The sequence below is a fragment of the Hemitrygon akajei genome, chromosome 3, assembly GCF_048418815.1.
Source record: "Hemitrygon akajei chromosome 3, sHemAka1.3, whole genome shotgun sequence".
Lineage (NCBI taxonomy): Eukaryota > Metazoa > Chordata > Chondrichthyes > Myliobatiformes > Dasyatidae > Hemitrygon > Hemitrygon akajei.
The window spans coordinates 4,113,484-4,131,754 of record NC_133126.1 but is presented as its reverse complement, the minus strand read 5'-3'; the positions used below and the strand labels follow the sequence as shown (position 1 = coordinate 4,131,754).

Genomic DNA, 18,271 nt, shown 5'->3' with positions numbered 1-18,271 from the left:
CTTTTTAATTGCATTTTTTTGGCTTTTAAAAGCTTACCAATTTTCTAATGTCCTGTAGGGATGTACTACATACAGAGCTAGAGATGACACGCAGTCGGTAAGTCGTTTCGAGACTAGTTTATTCAAACTTGGCGGCGCTGGCATTTAATCCCTAGCGCCCGCCCTCTTCGGGTGGAAATGACGTCAGAGGTGCATTACCAAAGTCTCCCCCCGCACGCTGGCTATTTGTGAGCCGGTTCGCCTGCACAGAAAGTGGGTCGCCACATAACCCCCACCCCAGAACTGGCGATACACCCCTCAATGTCCTCAGTCTGGGTCGGACTCTGTTTGGGAGGTCTGCCTCTGCGCCGCGGTGCCTGAACCTCGACCGGCTGCGCCAAGTCCACATGGGCTGGTTTGAGTCGGTCCACCGTGAAAACCTCCTCTCTCCCCCCCAATGTCCAGAACGTACGTGGACCGCTTGTTGTTGATCACCTTGAACGGCCCCTCGTACGGCCGCTGTAGCGGTGCCCGGTGTCCGCCCCTTCGTACAAACACAAACTTACAGTCCTGCAGGTCTTTGGGTACATGGGTCGGGGTCCGTCCGTGCTGTGAAGTCGGTACGGGGTCAAGGTTGCCGAGCCTTTCGCGTAGTCTGTCCAGGACTGCTGCGGGTTCTTCCTCTTGCCCCCTTGGGGCTGGTATGAACTCTCCCGGGACGGCCAGGGGCGCGCCGTACACCAACTCGGCTGACGAGGCGTGCAGATCCTCTTTGAGCGCTGTATGAATTCCAAGCAGGACCCAGGGAAGCTCGACAACCCAGTTAGGTCCTCTCAGGTGGGCCATGAGAGCCGACTTCAAGTGACGGTGGAAGCGTTCCACCAGTCCGTTCGACTGTGGGTGGTAGGCAGTTGTGTGGTGCAGCTGCGTTCGCAACAGACTGGCCACAGCCGACCACAGGCTGGAGGTGAACTGGGTGCCTCTGTCGGAGGTAATGTGGGCCGATACCCCGAAGCGTGCTACCCAGGTTGCGATCAGTGCTTGGGCGCAGGAATCGGCAGATGTGTCGGTGAGCGGGACCGCCTCTGGCCACCTGATGAACCGATCTACCATAGTTAGGAGGTACCGCGCTCCTCGGGACACTGGTAGGGGGCCCACGATATCCACATGAATGTGGTCGAACCTCCAGTGGGTGGGTTTGAACTGCTGCGGTGGGGCTTTAGTGTGCCGCTGCACCTTGGCTGTTTGGCACTGCGCGCACGTTCTGGCCCATTCACTGACCTGCTTGCGAAGTCCGTGCCACGTGAACTTGCTGGAGACCAGCCAAATGGTTGTCCTGATAGATGCGTGCGCCAAACCTTGTATGGAGTCGAAAACTCGCCGCCTCCAGGCTGCCGGGACGATGGGGCGAGGTTGGCCAGTAGCCACGTCGCACAGGAGGGTCCTCTCACCTGGGCCTACGAGAAAGTCCTGCAGCTGCAAACCCGAGACTGCGGTCCTGTAGCTGAGCATCTTGTCGTCTGCCTGCTGCGCCTCCGCCAGTGCTGCATAGTCCACCCCCCAGGGACAGGGCCTGGACAGCTGGTCTGGAGAGTGCGTCCGCCACGACATTCTCCGTTCCCGAGACATGCTGGATGTCCGTCGTGTACTCGGAGATGTAGGACAGATGTCGCTGCTGGCGAGCTGACCAGGGATCGGACACCTTCATGAACGCGAAGGTCAACGGTTTGTGATCCGTGAACGCGGTCAACGGCCTGCCTTCTAAGAAGTACCTGAAATGCCGGATTGCCAGATACAGTGCCAACAGCTCCCGGTCGAAAGCACTATACTTGAGTTCGGGTGGTCGTAGGTGCTTGCTGAAGAACGCCAGGGGTTGCCAGCGCCCCTCGATGAGCTGCTCCAGCACCCCACCGACTGCTGTGTCGGATGCGTCCACTGTGAGGGCGGTCGGAATGTCCGTTCTGGGTTGCACCAGCATCGCGGCATCTGCCAAGGCTTCCTTGGCTTTAACGAAAGCGGCCGCGGCCTCTTCGTCCCAAGTAATGTCCTTGCCTTTACCCGACATCAGGGTGTACAAAGGGCGCATGATACAGGCTGCTGAGGGGAGGAAACGGTGGTAGAAGTTCACCATACCAACGGACTCCTGCAGGCCTTTGACCGTGTTGGGCCGGGCAAAGTGGCGGATCGCGTCTACCTTGGCGGGCAGAGGTGTTGCCCCGTCTTTGGTAATCCTGTGGCCCATGAAGTCGATGGTATCGAGACCGAACTGGCATTTGGCCGGGTTGATCGTGAGGCCGAAATCACTCAGGCGGGAGTAGAGCTGGCGGAGGTGGGACAGATGCTCCTGACGACTGCTGCTGGCTATGAGGATGTCGTCCAAATAGATGAACGCACAGTCCAGGTCGCGTCCCACCCCATCCATTAGCCGCTGGAACGTCTGTGAGGCTGAACGGCATTCGGAGGAACTCGAACAGGCCGAACGGGGTGATGAGTGCTGTTTTGGGGATGTCTTCAGGGCGCACCGGGATTTGATGGTATCCCCGGACGAGGTCTACTTTGGAAAAGATTCTTGCCCCGTGCAGTTTTGCTGTAAAGTCCTGTATGTGTGGCACGGGGTAGTGGTCTGGAGTGGTAGCCTCGTTCAGTCTGCGGTAGTCGCCGCATGGTCTCCAACCCCCAGCTGCTTTGGGCACCATGTGCAGGGGGGAGGCCCATGGGCTGTCGGACCTCCGTACGATCCCCAATTCCTCCAGCCTCTTGAACTCCTCCTTCGCCAGGCGGAGCTTTTCCGGGGGGAGCCTTCGTGTGCGGGTGTAGAGGTGTGGTCCCTGGGTCGGGATGTGGTGCTGTACCCCGTGTCTGGGCACGGCTGCCGTGAACTGCGGTGCCAGAATCGATGGAAAATCCGCCAGGATTCTGGTCAATGCGTTGTCCGACAGCGTGATGGAGTCCATGTGTGGGGCCGGCAACTTGGCTTCACCCAGGAAGAACGTCTGGAAAGTCTTGGCATGTACCAGTCTTTTCCCTTGCAAGTCGACCAGCAGGCTGTGAGCTCGCAAGAAGTCCACCCCCAGGAGTGGTTGGGCCACCGCGGCCAGTGTGAAGTCCCACGTGAACCGGCTGGCGCTGAACTGCAGCTGCACTGTGCGGGTGCCGTAGGTCCGTATCGTGCTGCCGTTTGTGGCCCTCGGGGTGGGTCCTGGCTTCCTGTTGCGGGTGTCCTACCCCGTCAGGGGCAAGACTCTGATTTCCGCTCTGGTGTCGACCGAGAAGCGGCGTCCCGACTGTTTGTCCCAGACGTATAAGAGGCTGTCCTGGTGGCCAGCCGCCATAGTCATTAGCAGCAGCTGGCCCTGTCACTGGCCCTTGCAGGGCAGGCGACAACAGCGGGCTTTTGTGCCCCACCACTGGTGGTAGAAACACCACTGTTCACTGGCCTCCTCACTCCTGCCTCTGCGTTGTGTGCGCCCCCCTGCCGGGCCTGGTCTGGTCTGCTGTTGGGCGTGTGGCCTGGAAATCTGACCCACGGACGCCACGCTCTCCCTCTTGGCTTTCCACAACACGTCTGCCTGGGCTGCCACCTTCCGGGGATTGCTGAAATCTGTGTCGGCCAGCAGCAGATGTATTTCCACGGGCAGTTGCTCTAGGAACGCTTGCTCGATCATGAGGCAGGGCTTGTGTCTGTCAGCCAGGGCCAGCATCTTGTTCATCAATGCTGACAGCAGTCTGTCTCCCAAACCGTCCAGGTGAAGCAGGCGGGCACCTCGCTCACGCTGTGAGAGGCCAAAGGTCCCAATGAGCAGCGCTTTGAATGCTTCATATTTGCCTTCTTCCGGGGCGACTGTATGAAATCCGCAACCTGAGCGGCCGTCTCCTGGTCAAGGGCGCTCACCACGTGGTAGCAACGCGTGGAATCAGAGGATATCTGCCGAATCTGGAACTGGGCTTCTGCTTGGCTAAACCACACGCGTGGTCGCAGCGTCCAGAAAGTCGGCAGTTTTAGCGAAACTACGTGAACAGATGAAGAGTCGGTCAACTTTGGTCCAAATCCCGTTTGGACCGTCGGGGTCACCAGTGTAGCGATGTGCTACACACAGCGCTGAAATAACGACACGCAGTCGGTAAGTCGTTTCGAGACTAGTTTATTCAAACTTCGCGGTGCTGGCATTTAATCCCTAGCGCCCGCCCTCTCCGGGCGGAAATGACATCAGAGGTGTATTACCAAAGTCTCCCCCCGTGCGCTGGCTATTTGTGAGCCGGTTCGCCTGCGCAGAAAGTGGGTCGCCACAGTCCCACTAATTTTTGCTCTATTATATGTCCTTTCTTTGGCTTTTATGTTGGCTTTGATTTCTCTTGTTAGCCACGGTTGTGTCATCCTGCCTTTAGAATACCTCTTCCTCCTTGGGGTGTATATATCCTGTGCCTTCTGAGGTATTCTCAGAAATTTCAGCCATTGCTGCTTTGTTGTCATCCCTGCTGGTGTTCTTTCTTTCCCAATCAATTTTGTCCAACTACTTTCTCACGCCTTTGTAATTCCCTTCACTCCACTGTAACACTGAATAATCTGACTTTAGCTTCCCCTTCTCAAATCGCAGGGTGAATTCTATCATATTATGATCACCTTCCCTAAGGGTTCCTTTGCCTTAAGCTCTGTAATCAATTCCAATTCATTGGACAGCACCGAATCCAGATTAGCTGACCACTTAGTGGGCTCCACCATGAACTGCTCTAAAAAGCTATCTCATAGACATTCTAGAAAATTCCCCTCTTGGGATCCAGCACCAACCTGATCTTCCCAATCTACCTGCATATTGAAAATCCCATGCCTGTTTTAACACTACTCTTTTACGTGCATTTTCTATCGCCCGTTGTAATTTGTAGGCTACATTTTTACCACTGTTTGTGGGTCTGTATATAACTCCCATGAGGGTCTTATTACCCTTGCAGGTGCTTAGCTCTACCCACAATGATTCAACATCTTCCAATCTTGTGTTTCCTCTATCTCATGATTTGATTTCATTTTTTACCCTAGATGTTAAGCTCCTAGCGATCAGCCAGGATTCCGTGATGCCTGCTTCATCATACATGCCAATATGTAACTGTACTTCATCTACCTTACTCCATATACTTCATGCATTCAAATATAACACCTTCCGTCCTGTGGTCACCCTTTTCAATTTTGTTCTTTTACAATTTTCCCTATCAACAGCCTCTTCTTCTAAACACTGCCTTTGTTTGTAAACCAGCTACCTCATTCTCAGTACTATCACTCCAGTTCCCATACCCCTGTCAAATTAGTCTAAACCCTTCTAGCTCTAGCAAACCTGCAAGGATATTGGCCCTCCATGGGTTCAGATGTAACCCACCCCTGTTGTATAGATTGTACCATCCCAGAAGAGATCCCAGTGATCCGTAAATTTGAACCCCTGCCCCCTGCACCAGTTCGTCAGCCAAGCATTCGCCTGCCTGATAATATTTTTCCTACCCTCACTGGTGTGTGGCACAGGCAGCAATCTGAAGAGTTCTACCTTAGAGGTCCTGTTTTTCAACTTTCTACTGAGCTCTCGAAGACCTTTGTTCAGGACCTCCTCACCTTTGTCATTGGTGTCAACATGTACAAAGACTTCTGGCTGCTCTCCCTCCTCCTGTAGAATGCCATGGACCCGATCTGAGACATCCCTGACCCTGGCACCAGGGAGGCATCCTGGATGTATCTATCGCATTGATAGAATTTCCGTCTCTTTTCTCTTTAACTATGGAATCTCCTATCACTACTGCAGTTCTCTTCATCTCTCTTCTCTTCTGAACCACCGCACCAAAACTCAGTGCCATACAACTGGTCGCTGCAGCTCTCCCCTGGAAGGTCATCCCCCCCTCGCCAATTTCCAAAGTGGTATAGTTATTATTGAGGGGACATCCACAGAGGGACTCTATACTCTCTGCCCATTTTCCTTCCCTCTTCTGACAGCCCCCTGTAGCTCTGATCGATCGCCTCCACATTCTCCCGTATGAGCTGAAAGTCATTGAGCTGGAGCTCTGTGCACCTGGTGTAGATGTGGTCATCTGGGAGGCTGGAGGTCTCCCAGAACTCCCACATTTCACACACAGAACAAAACCCTGTCCCTGGAGCCATTCTCACTGCATCATCTGTGTCCTAAAAGACCCAGAATGAAGAATAAAGAAGAAAAAAAGAAAAAGAGAAACTTTCGAGATGCTTACGTTATTGATGAGCCAAAGATCACTCCAGCACTGGCACTCTCAAACAATGGCTGCTCCAAGTATGGCAGCTCTGCTTGGCTTGTGCCTGCCTTATTTTTATTCATCCTTTCTCATGAATCCCACTCAGTGATTGGTCGCAGTCCAACTTTGAAAAACTGCTGCGAAGCAGTGCCTTTTTAATCTTGTGCAAACCTCAGTGGAAAGTAGTTCTCTTCTTGTACTCCTGCTCTGTGATTGGTTGCAGTCCAACTGCCTCGAGGATATAAATGCAAGAGTGTAATGCTAAGGCTTTATAAGGCATTGGTCAGACCATACTTACAAACAGTTTTGGGCTGACATTGGAGAGGGTCCAGAGGAGGTTTGCAAGAATGATTCCAGTAATGAAAGGGTTAACTCATGAGGCGTGTTTAATGGCTTTGGGCCTGAAAGCACTGGAGTTTAGAAGAATGAGTGGTGATAACACAGAAACATAGAAAACCTACAGAATAATACAGGCCCTTCGGCCCACAAAACCGAACCTTGGAACTACCTGGGCTTTACCCATAGCCCTCTATTTTTCTAAACTCCATGTAGCCATCCAGGAGCCTCTTAAAAGACCCTATCGTTTCCACCTCCACCACCGCCGCCGGCAGCCCATTCCATGCATTCACCAGTCTATGCATAGAAAACTTACCCCTGACATCTCCTGATCTCATCAAAACTTAACAAATGTTCAAAGGCCTAGGTAGAGAGGATGTGGAGAGGATATTTTCTATAGTGGAGGAGTCTGGCACAATTTCAGAATAGAGAGTTGTCCTTTTAGAACAGAGATGAGGATGAATTTCTTTAGCCAGAGTGTGGTGAATCTGTGGAATTCATTGCCAGAGATGTCTGTGGAGGTCAAGTCATTGGGTATATTTAAAACAGGTCTCCTAAGTTTTTGATTAGTCAGGGCATTAAAGGTTACAGGGAGAAGGCAGGAGAATAAGAGGAACTAATAAGTCAGCCGTGGTCGATTGGTGGATCAGATACATTGGGCCAACTGGCCCCATTTCTGCTCCCATGTCTTATGGTTGTATGTTTATTTATAGTTGCAAAATGTTTAGCAATCAGCTGTGGACAAATGCCAAATAGCGAAGTGAAAGACGATGCCGAAAATTTCATCATCAACCAGTAGGAGAAAACAAAATCTACTTCCATTCTTGTTGTTGAACTTCTTGTTAAGGAGTATTCTGGAGTTCTGAGAATTAATTCAAGCAGTAACCAGTCTTCAGTTCTTATTGTAAATGGCAAGCAGTAAATTAGAGTAACAGCCTAAGAGATATGGTTTACAAAATGGTGACTATGGATCGTTTGTATATATGCAGCAGCCAAATATTAAGGCAATGGGGTTGTGTTAATTGGCCTACATCAATCCAGGCAATTGTCATTAAGGACTTCAATCAGCCAGGACATGCCCTCTTCTCATTTCTGCCATTACAGATGAGGTACAGGAGCCTCAAGACACATACTCAACATTTCAGGCACAGCTTCTTCCCCTCTGCCATCAGATTTCTGAATGGGCAATGAACCCATGAACACTACCTCTCTTTTTTTTTGATCTCCTTTGCACTACTTACTTAATTTAATATTTATATACATATTTCTTATTGTAAATTATAGTTTTTAATATTATGTATTGCAATGTGCTACTGCCACAAAACAACAAGTTTCACAATATTTGCATTCCCCCATCCACCCCCTGGATCAGGGTCACATGAAGTCATGGGAGCAGGTGAGTAACAGTGGATGGTCATATGAGTAGCTGGTGTATATTACAAGTTCTGGTTAAGCCACCACTGATATTGGGCAGTCAATCTCTGAGGAGTATTGATAATAGCTGGGCTGACCTGTCTTGTAAAGACAGTGCCCAGAAGAAGGCAATAGGAATGCATTTCTGTTGAAAAATTTGCCATAGGAAGACCATGATAGCCCATGTCATATGTCATGGCACATAATGAATGAACGATCATATCACCCTGTCTTTATATTCTATGCCCTAGCTAATGAAGGCATGTATCCCATGTGCCTTGTTAACCATCTATTTATCTGTGGTTTAATATGTCACGAAATGCAGAGAAGGCTTGATCCAAAGGTAGGGCAATGGAGATGACTTCATGGTAATTGATAACTTTAATCATAAACAGCAAAAATAACAAGCCACAAGGGGCCCCAAAACAAGAGAGAACAGATACTAAACACAACAAGCTAACAGGTAACTGAAGGCGAGAAGCAACTGGTTGAGGCCGGATGGTTCGATGGGTGAACAGGGATTGTGGTTGAGATCTAGGTTGAAATAGGGTGCAGGGGATGAGTCAGGAATGAAGTGGCGGGCAACTCCTGATAGCTGGGTGGAATCTGGGGGGTGCCTGCCTGTGCAGGCCTGACATAATTTTCTGGAATCTTTGGACATGTATACCAAACTTTCTCTGTTTCTCACTATTACCTAGTGATCAATAATTCATTGTGTGTGTCCTAGCCTTATTAGCTCTCACAAAGTGCATATTTCATACATTTGGCCCATCCAGTTTGCTCCGCCATTCAATCATGGCTGATCCTTTTCACACGTCCTCAACCCCACTCTCCAGCTTTCTCCCTGGAACCTTTGATGCCATGACTAATCAAGAACCTATCAAGCACTGCTTTAAACACACCTAATTACCTGGCCTCCACAGCTGCCTGAGGTGATAAATTCCAAAAATTCACCACTGTCTGGCTAAAGAAACTTCTCTGTATCTCTGTTTTAAATGGACACTGTCTATCCTGAGGCTGTGCCCTCTTGTCCTAGACTCCCCCACCATGGGAAACAGTCTTTCCATATCTCTTCTGTCTAGGCCTTTCAACATTCAGAAGGTTTCAGTGAGATCCCCCTCATTCTTCTCAGTTCCAGCGAGTACAGACCCAGAGCCATCAAATGTTCCTCATATGATAAACCTTTCATTCCTGAACATAACCTTGCAAACTCATCTGAACCCTCTCCACTGCCAGCACATCTTTTCTTAGATGAGGAGCCCAAAACTGTTCACAATACTCAAAGTGAGGCCTCACCAGTGCCTTATAAAGCCTCAGCATCACATCCCTGCTCTTGTAAACACGAGGAAATTTGCAGATGCTGGAAATTCAAACAACAGCACACACAAAATGCTGGTGGAACACAGCAGGCCAGGCAGCATCTATAGGGAGAAGCGCTGTCGACGTTTCAGGCCGAGACCCTTCATCAGGACTAACCGAAAGGAATGATAGTAAGAGATTTGAAAGTAGTGGGGGGAGGGGGAAGTGCGAAGTGATAGGAGAAGACCAGAGGGGGTGGGATGAAGCTAAGAGCTGGAAAGGTGATTGGCGAAAGTGATACAGAGCTGGAGAAGGGAAAGGATCATGGGACGGGAGGCCTCAGGAGAAAGAGAGGGTGGGGAGCACCAGAGGGAGATGGAGAACAGGCAAAAAACTAAATATGTCAGGGATGAGGTAAGAAGTGGAGGAGGGGCATTAACGGAAGTTAGAGAAGTCAATGTTCATGCCATCAGGTTGGAGGCTACCCAGCCAGTATATAAGGTGTTGTTCCTCCAACCTGAGTTTGGATTCATTTTGACTATAGAGGAGGCCATGGATAGACATATCAGAATGGGAATGGGACGTGGAATTAAAATGTGTGGCCACTGGGAGATCCTGCTTTCTCTGGCGGACTGAGCGTAGGTGTTCAGCAAAATGGTGTCCCAGTCTGCGTCGGGTCTCAGCAATATATAAAAGGCCACACCGGGAGCACCGGACGCAGTATACCACACCAGCCGACTCACAGGTGAAGTGTCACCTCACCTGGAAAGACTGTCTGGGGCCCTGAATGGTGGTGAGGGAGGAAGTGTAAGGGCAGGTGTAGCACTTGTTCTGTTTACAAGGATAAGTGCCAGGAGGGAGATCAGTGGGAAGGGATGGAGGGGTGGACAAGGAAGTCGCGTAGGGAGCAATCCCTGCGAAAAGCAGAAAGGGGGGGGGGAAGGGAAAAATGTGCTCTTGTATTCTAGTCCACTTGAAATGAATGCTAACATGGCATTTGCCTTTTTCACCACAGACTCAACCTACAAGTTAACCTTTAGGGTGTTCTGCACAAGGATTCCCAAATCCCTTTGCATCTCAGATTTAAGATTTTCTCCCAGATTGGAAAATAGTCTGGACATTTATTTCTACTACCAAAGTACATAACCATGTGTTTTCCAACATTGTATTTCATTTGCCACTTTCTTGTCCATTCTCCAAATCTGTCAAAGTCCTTCTGCATTCTACCTGTTTCCTCAACACTACCTGCTCCTCCACCAGCCTTTGTATCATCTACAAATTTGGCAAAAAAACCATCTATTCTATCATCTACATCATTAATATACAGCATAAAAAGAAGCGGTCCCATTACAAACCCCTGCGGAACACCACTAGTCACTGGTATCCAACCAGGAAAAGATCCTTTTATTCCCACAAACTGCCTCCTACCACTGAACCAATGCTCCGACCATGCCAGTAACTTTCCTGTAATACCATGGGCTCTTAACTTGGTAAGCAGCCTCATGTGTGGCACCTTGTCAAAGGCCTTCAGAAAGTCCAAATATACAACATCCACTGCATCCCCTTTATCTATCCTACTTGTAATCTCCTCAAAGAATTCCAACAGGTTCGCCAGGCAGGATTTTCCCTGAAGTAAACCATACTGACTTTGTACTATCTTGTTCTGTGTCACCAAGTACTCCATCACCTCATCGTAAACAATTGACTCTTCCCAACCACTGAGGTCAGGCTAACTGGTCTATAATTTACTTTCTGCTGCCTTCCTCCTTTCTTAAAGAGTGAAGTGACATTTGCAATTTTCAAGTCTTCTGGCACCATGTCAGAATTCAAAGAATTTATAACCATATAACAATTACAGCACGGAAACAGGCCATCTTGGCCCTTCTAGTCCATGCCGAACGCCTACCTACTTGCACTCAGCCCATAACCCTTCATTCCTTTCCTGTCCATATACCTATCCAACTTTTTTTTAAATGACAAAATCGAACCTTCCTCTACCACTTCTACCGGAAGCTCGCACTACCACTCTCTGAGTAAAGAAGTTCCCCCTTGTGTTACCCCTAAACTTTTGCCCCTTAACTCTCAACTCACATCCTCTTGTTTGAATCTGCCCTACCGTCAATGGAAAAAGCCTATCCACGTCAACTCTATCTATCCCCCTCATAATTTTAAATACCTCTATCAAGTCCCCCCTCAATCTTCTACGCTCCAAAGAATAAAGACCTAACTTGTTCAACCTTTCTTTGTAACTTAGGTGCTGAAGCCCAGGTAACATTCTAGTAAATCTACAATTTTGAAAGATCATTTCTAATGCCACCACAATCTCTAACAATATCGCTTTCAGAACCCTAGGATGCAGTTCATCTGGTCCGGGTGACTTATGTACCTTTAGGTCTTTCAGCTTTTGAGCAGCTTCTTCCTTGTAATAGTAACTGCAGCTACTTTTCTACCTTCATACACTACAACATCAAGCACATTGCTAGTGTCTTCCACAGTGAAGATTGATACAAAATACTCATTTAATTCACCTGCCATCTCCTTGTCCCTCATTATTATTTCTCCTGCCTCATTTTCTATCTTTTATCTAGTCTTGCCTTTATCCACTCTCATTTCTCCTATATTTTTTACATACTTGAAAAAACTTTTACTATCCACTTTGATATGATTTTCTAGCTTGCTTTCATATTTCATCCTTTCCTTTCTAATGAATTTTAGTTGCTCTCTGTAGGTTTTTAAAAACTTCCCAATCCTCTATCTTCCTACTAATTTTTCTTTTGTTTTACAAAGGTTTTGTCTTCCCTTGTCAGCCATGGTTGTATTATTTTGCCATTTGAGTATTGCTTCATTTTTGGAATACATATTTCCTGCACCTTCCTCATTTTTCCCAGAAACTCACACCATTGCTGCCTTGCTGTCATCCCTGCCAGCATTTCCTTCCAATTTACTTTGGCCAACTCCTCTCTCATCCCACTGTAATTTCCCCATACTCCACTGAAATACTGCTACATCAGACTTCACTTTCCCCTATCAAATTTCAAGTTGAACTCAATCATATTGTGAACAGAAGATGTTGATGAGGCCTAATTTGGAGTATTGTGTGCAGTTCTGGTCACCGCCTACAGGAAAGATGTAAACAAGGTTGAAAGAGTGCAGGGAAAATGTACAAAGATGTTGCCAGCTCTGGAGAACCTGAGTTACAAGGCAAGATTGAATAGGCTAGGACTTGGTTAGGAATGGGTTACTAAATTTGCTGATGACACAAAGGTTGGAGGTGTTGTGGACAGTGTGGAGGGCTGTCAGAGGTTACAGTGGGACATTGATAAGATGCAAAATGGGCTGACAAGTGACAGATGGAGTTCAACCCAGAAATGGCAGTGAGGTGGTTCATCTTGGTAGGTCAAGTATGATGGCAGAATATAATTTTAATGGTAAGACTCTTGGCAGTGTGGAGGATCAGAGGGAATTTGGGGTCCATCCATAGGTTGACTGTGCAGGTTGACTCTGTGGTTAAAAGGCATACGAGCATTGGCCTTCATCAATCATAGGATTGAGGTTAGGAGCTGAGAGGTAATGTTGCAGCTATATAGGACTCTGGTCAGACCCCACTTGGAGTACTGTGCTCAGTTCTGGTCGCCTCACTACAGGAAGGATGTGGAAGCCATAGAAAAGGTACAGAGGAGATTTACAAGGATATTGCCTGGATTGGGGAGCATGCTTTATGAGAAAAAGTTGAGTGAATTTGGCCTTTTCCCCTTAGAGTGATGGAGGATGAGAGGTGACCTGATAGAGGTGTATAAGATGATGAGAGGCATTGATCGTGTGGATAGTCAGAGGCTTTTTCCCAGGGCTGAAATGGCTAGCAAGAGAGGGCACAGTTTTAAGGTGCTTGGAAGTAGGTACAGAGGATACATCAAGGGTGAGATTTTACCCAGAGTGGTGAGTGCGTTGAATGGAAGGCCGGCGATGGTGGTGGAGGCGGATATGATAGGGTCTTTTAAGAGGCTCCTGGATAGGTACATAAAGCTCAGAAAAACAGAGGGGTATGGGTAACCCTAGATAATTTCTCAGGTAAGAACATGTTCGGCACAACATTGTGGGCCGAAGGGCCTGTATTGTGCTGTAGGTTTTCTGTGTTTAATCCTTGGAATGTAGAAGATTGAGAGGAGATTTGTTGGAGGTATACAAAATTAAGAGGAGTATAGATAGAGTAAATGCAAGCAGGCTTTTTCCACTAAGGTTGTTTGAGACAACAAGTAGAGGTCATGGGTTAAGGGCGATAGGTGAAAAGGCTATAGGGAACATAAGGGGAAACTTCTTTAGTCAGCGGGTCCCGAGAGTGTGGATCGAGCTGCCACTGTGAGTGGTGCATACGAGCACGAGCTCAGCAAATAAGAGAAATTTGGATAGGTACATGCATGGCTGGGGGTATGGAGGGCTATCGTTCAGGTGCATGTCAATGGGAGTAAACAGATCAAATGGTTCAGCATGGACTAGATGGGCCAAATGGTTTCATTCAGTGCTGTACATTTCTATGACTCATTCCCTTTACACTTGTGATTGGGAAATGATGTTAACAATCTAGAATCTCTAAGTTGCTGTTCTATTACTTTGAATCTGAATAGATACCATCATTATGATTGCTGGGGTAAATAGAAGCAAGCGATGTTTACTGTGAATATTTTCTTCACCAACAACCATATGCATTAATACCATGCTTTTGAAATAGCAAATAGTCATGATGTAATTGAAAGTGATGATATCAAAACTTGATAACACCACTATATAAAATCCAAACTGTTTGAAGATATACTAGAGATCAACATCTTAGTCCAAGAGGCACGTTCAGAATCAGAATCAAGGTTAATATCACTGGCGTATGGTTTGGAATTTGGTGTTTTGTAGCATCAGCACAATATCTTCACATATTATTATCATCATTATATACCGTGTCATATGATATCATCATTATGTGCCATGTCATATGACATCATCATTATGTGCCATGTCATATGATGTGGGCGATCATGATCTCCACGATCATGACTGGTCTTAACAAATTTTTCTACAGAAGTGGCTTGTCTTTGCTGCATTCTGGGCAGTGTCTTTGGAAGATGGGTAACCTCAGCCATTGCCAATACTCGGAGATTGTCTGCCAGGTGTCAGTGGTCACATATCCAGGACTTGTGATATGCACCAGTTGCTCATACAACCATCCACCAGCTGCTCCCATGGCTTCTCTTGACCCTGATCGGGGGCCAAGCAGGTGCTAAACCTTGCCCAAAGGTGATCTCCAGGCTAGCAGAGAGAAGGAGCACCTTGCACCTCCTTTGCTGTCTCCACCCTGCTTCCGGAATCATTACAATGCACAATAATAAAACAAAACTATAAATCACAGTAAGAAATACATAAATATAAAATTAAATTAAATAAGTAGTTCAAAAAGAGAGCAAAAAAAGAAAGACATTAGTGAGGAGGTGCACATCGCTTCATTACTTACTTACTTCCCGTTACGCTGCTGGTGTTTAGGGCAGCAATGAGGTCCTCCATCTCTGTCTGTCCTTGGCCACTCAGATGTAGAAGGATTCTTCAGAGCTGTTTCGGCAACAGCTTTATTTGACAGAGGGTTGTTAGCTCTGAGCTGAACCCCTAAACCTGGAGGACCAGTGGGCCACTCCTAGTCTGGCATCTACCCTTTGACCTGTTTGACATGGGTGACCCTACCAAGAATCAAAGCATAAAGCCCTGACTCCAGCCAGCGTAGCTCTCCGGGTGACTGAGACGCGCAAGCCTCCAAACCATGACAAGTTTGTGGTCCTTTTGGAGGACATGGGTTCATTGTCCTTTCAGAAATCTGATGGCTGAGGGGAAGAAGCTGTTCCTAAGACATTGAGCGTTTGCCTTCAGACTTTTATACGTCCTCCTTAATGGTAGCAATGAGAAGAGGACATGTCCTGAGTGATGTTGGTCTTTGACGATAAATGCAGCCTTTTTGAGGCATCACGTTTTGAAGATGGGTGGCATGGTACTGTAGTGGTTAGCACAAAGCTTTACAGTACAGGCAAAACCAGTTCAGTTCACACCGCTGCCTCTAAGGAAATTGTACCTTCTCCCCATGACTGTGTGGGTTTGCTCCTGGTGCACCAGTTTCCTCCCACAGGCCAGAAGATGTATTGGCTGTTTGGTTAATTCTCCCATGATTACACTAGGATTAAGTCAGGGGGATGCTGGGCATAGCAGCTCAAAGGGCTGGAAGGGCCTATTCTGCATGGTATCTCAATAAATAAGTGAAAAAATAAACAAATGCCAGATGTTTTCAGTGCAGGGGAGAATAATGCCCATGATGGTGCTGGCTGAGTTTATGACTATCTGCAGCTCTTTCCTATCCCCTCCATACCGTACACTGATGCAACCTGTTAGAATGCTCTCCACGGTACATCTGCAGATTTTCCATTACATCTAGTGTGAAATGTCCAAACCTTTAGAATTTGGCACATGTTTCCAAACAGTGGAGTTCTTAAAGTTGGGCTACTTAAGAGACAGGATTGTAGGAGTCATTGGTCTGTAGAGCCTGAGGAGAATACAGTGAAAGACCATGGAAGGATCTGAAAACAAGGACATAATGTTGTATCTTGTTCTCTAAACATGTGTTACCACAAGTGTTTCTCAATTCGCATTACTTGCTGCTCTGTGATTCTTTGCCACAATCCAGTGACCGGCCAGGCACGCACCGTATTCTGTAAACAGAGGTGATGTTGACTGTGGTTTTGGGGCCCAGGAGGCAAATCTGAAGCAGCAGCGACTTGGATGATCTGATACAGTACAACAGAGGCTGAGTTGCAAGGCCCACTGCATCCAGTGGCTAGATTTCAAAAGTACCTGGTCGCCTGTATGATTCCAGGAAGGGGTTAACGTATGAGCAGCTTTTGATGGCTCTGGGTCTGTACTCACTGGAGTTCAGAAGAGTGAAGGGGGAACTTACTGAAACCCAAGGAGTATTGAAAGGCCTAGATAGAGTGGATGTGGAGAGGATGTTTCTGTCAGGAACGGGGCCGGATGGACCCAAACGCAGGACGCAGACACTGAAGTACTAGGGGGAAGGACAGGATGGGGATGCCATGGCATTTAAGGGTTAATGCAGGCGGGGCTGGATCCAAGAGTTCAGACGAGGCAGGCGGGCAGGCAGGCAGGTCCCACAGTTCGGGGCAGGCAGGCAGATCCCTCATGGCGGGCTGCAGGGATCCCGGGCAGGGCCGCCTCCCAGGCGGGAACAGAGAGGCCTGGGCCAGTCGCGGACACCTGGGCAGGTGCAGGGCACAATCCATGGGAAACGAGGGGAGGAAAGGGTAGGAGTCCCTAGGGCGGGCTGCAGGGATCCCGGGCAGGGTCACCTCCCAGGCTGAAAACACAGAGGCCTGAGCCAGTCGCAGACACCTGGGCAGGTGCGGGGCACAACCCTTAGGGAGCAATAGGCAGAACCCCGGCTGGGCAGCGGCAGTCCGGCCGGACCCACCCGACGGAGCCAATGAGTAGGAAGGGGCAGAACCCCCGCCGGGCAGCGGCAGTCCGGCCGGACCCACCCAACGGAGGCAACGGGTAGGAAGGGGCAGAACCCCCGCCGGGCAGCGGCAGTCCGGCCGGACCCACCCGACGGAGGCAACGGGAAGGAAGCTGGGTCCAGGGTAAGCAGCAAACCTACAGTGATCCACCGGGTACATTGGTAAATTGGGAAAGGCAACCGACAGCGTGGCAGCACAAGTGAGGAGAATAAGGCGGAACAGCGGGGCCAGCGCACAGGAGAGAAGCAGGGGAACAAGACCAACTGGATAGAGCATATACAGAACAGTCCAGCAACCAGGGCAGAGCAGGATTCCGAGCAGGGTAGGGTAGGACAGGATACAGAACAAAACAACCACCCGCCCGGTCTCCGTCCCACGGCTCCTTATAAACACTTGCAGCCAAATTGGCCACAGGTGTGCCTCCTTGATCCAGGCTGATCTTAACAGGCTCAAAGGGGCCGGGAGGGACAGCTGCAAGACCTGGAGTCCAGAGCACTCGGACCGGATTGAGACCCAGAACGCAGATTACGGACCGGACCGGACCCTGACAGTTTCCTACAGTGGGAGAGTCTAGGACCAGAGGGCACAGCCTCAGAACAGAGAGAAGTCCATTTAGAACAGAGCTGAGGAATTTCTTTAACCAGAGGGTGGTGAATCTGTGGAATTCATTGCCACAGACGGCTGTGGAGGCAAAGTCATTGGGTATATTTAAAGTGGAGGTTGATAGGTGCTGATTCGTCAGGGTGTCAAAGGTTACAGGAAGAAGGCAGGAGAATGGAGTTGAGAGGAATAATAAGTCAGCCATGATGGAATGGTTAGAAGGCCTAATCCTGCTCCTATGTCTTATGGTTTTATGTAAAGCTGCATGAGACAGCTCTAAAAGCAACATTAAAAATCACCACAGAATGGCACTCTCTGCATCGTGCACCCTACCCCTCCCCTTCGCTTCTCATCAATTTTCTGGCTGCCTTTCAGGACAATCTCCATGAAGATGTGGCGATGTTGGAGCAACAGTGGCAAAATGCTATAACATGTTTGCATTCTCCAGTTGGTCATGCCAGGCTGATATAAGACGTACACAGTGGAAACTCTCTCCAAGTCTACACATGTCTAGACCAGACAGATTGGATTATGTTTAGAACACAGAACTGCACACACAGGAACAAGCCCTTCAGCCCACAATGTTGTGCCGATCTGATGGCCAAATGAACTAATCCCCTCTGCCTACACAGTGTCCACGTCCCTCCATCTCCCTCACAGTCATGTGCCTATCTAAACATCTATTAAATGTCCCAAATGTCTCTGCCTCCACCACCCACCACTTGACCTTCACATCTCCTTTGAAATTACCCAAGAGTTTAGTTGTCCAGAACCTCCCAGATTTATTTTTAAAAACAGAATTGGACACAATTGGCAAGGAATGTGGCAAATTTTTAAAAACTTGGCAA

General features: G+C 48.5%; 2 protein-coding genes across 5 annotated transcripts in view; one reads left to right on the top strand and one right to left on the bottom strand.

Moving 5' to 3' along the window:
- Positions 1-1,706, bottom strand: part of ccdc197 (coiled-coil domain containing 197) — a 144,673-nt gene extending 142,967 nt beyond the window's left edge. The window contains exon 1 of the mRNA XM_073039172.1: positions 546-1,706. Within this exon, the coding sequence (XP_072895273.1) occupies positions 546-1,608 (1,063 nt within the window). The 5' untranslated portion in view covers positions 1,609-1,706. The remainder of the gene's footprint in view (positions 1-545) is intronic.
- asb2a.1 (ankyrin repeat and SOCS box containing 2a, tandem duplicate 1) overlaps positions 1-18,271 on the top strand; it is a 113,262-nt gene that overhangs the window by 4,178 nt on the left and 90,813 nt on the right. The gene's annotated exons all lie outside the window — the stretch shown is intronic.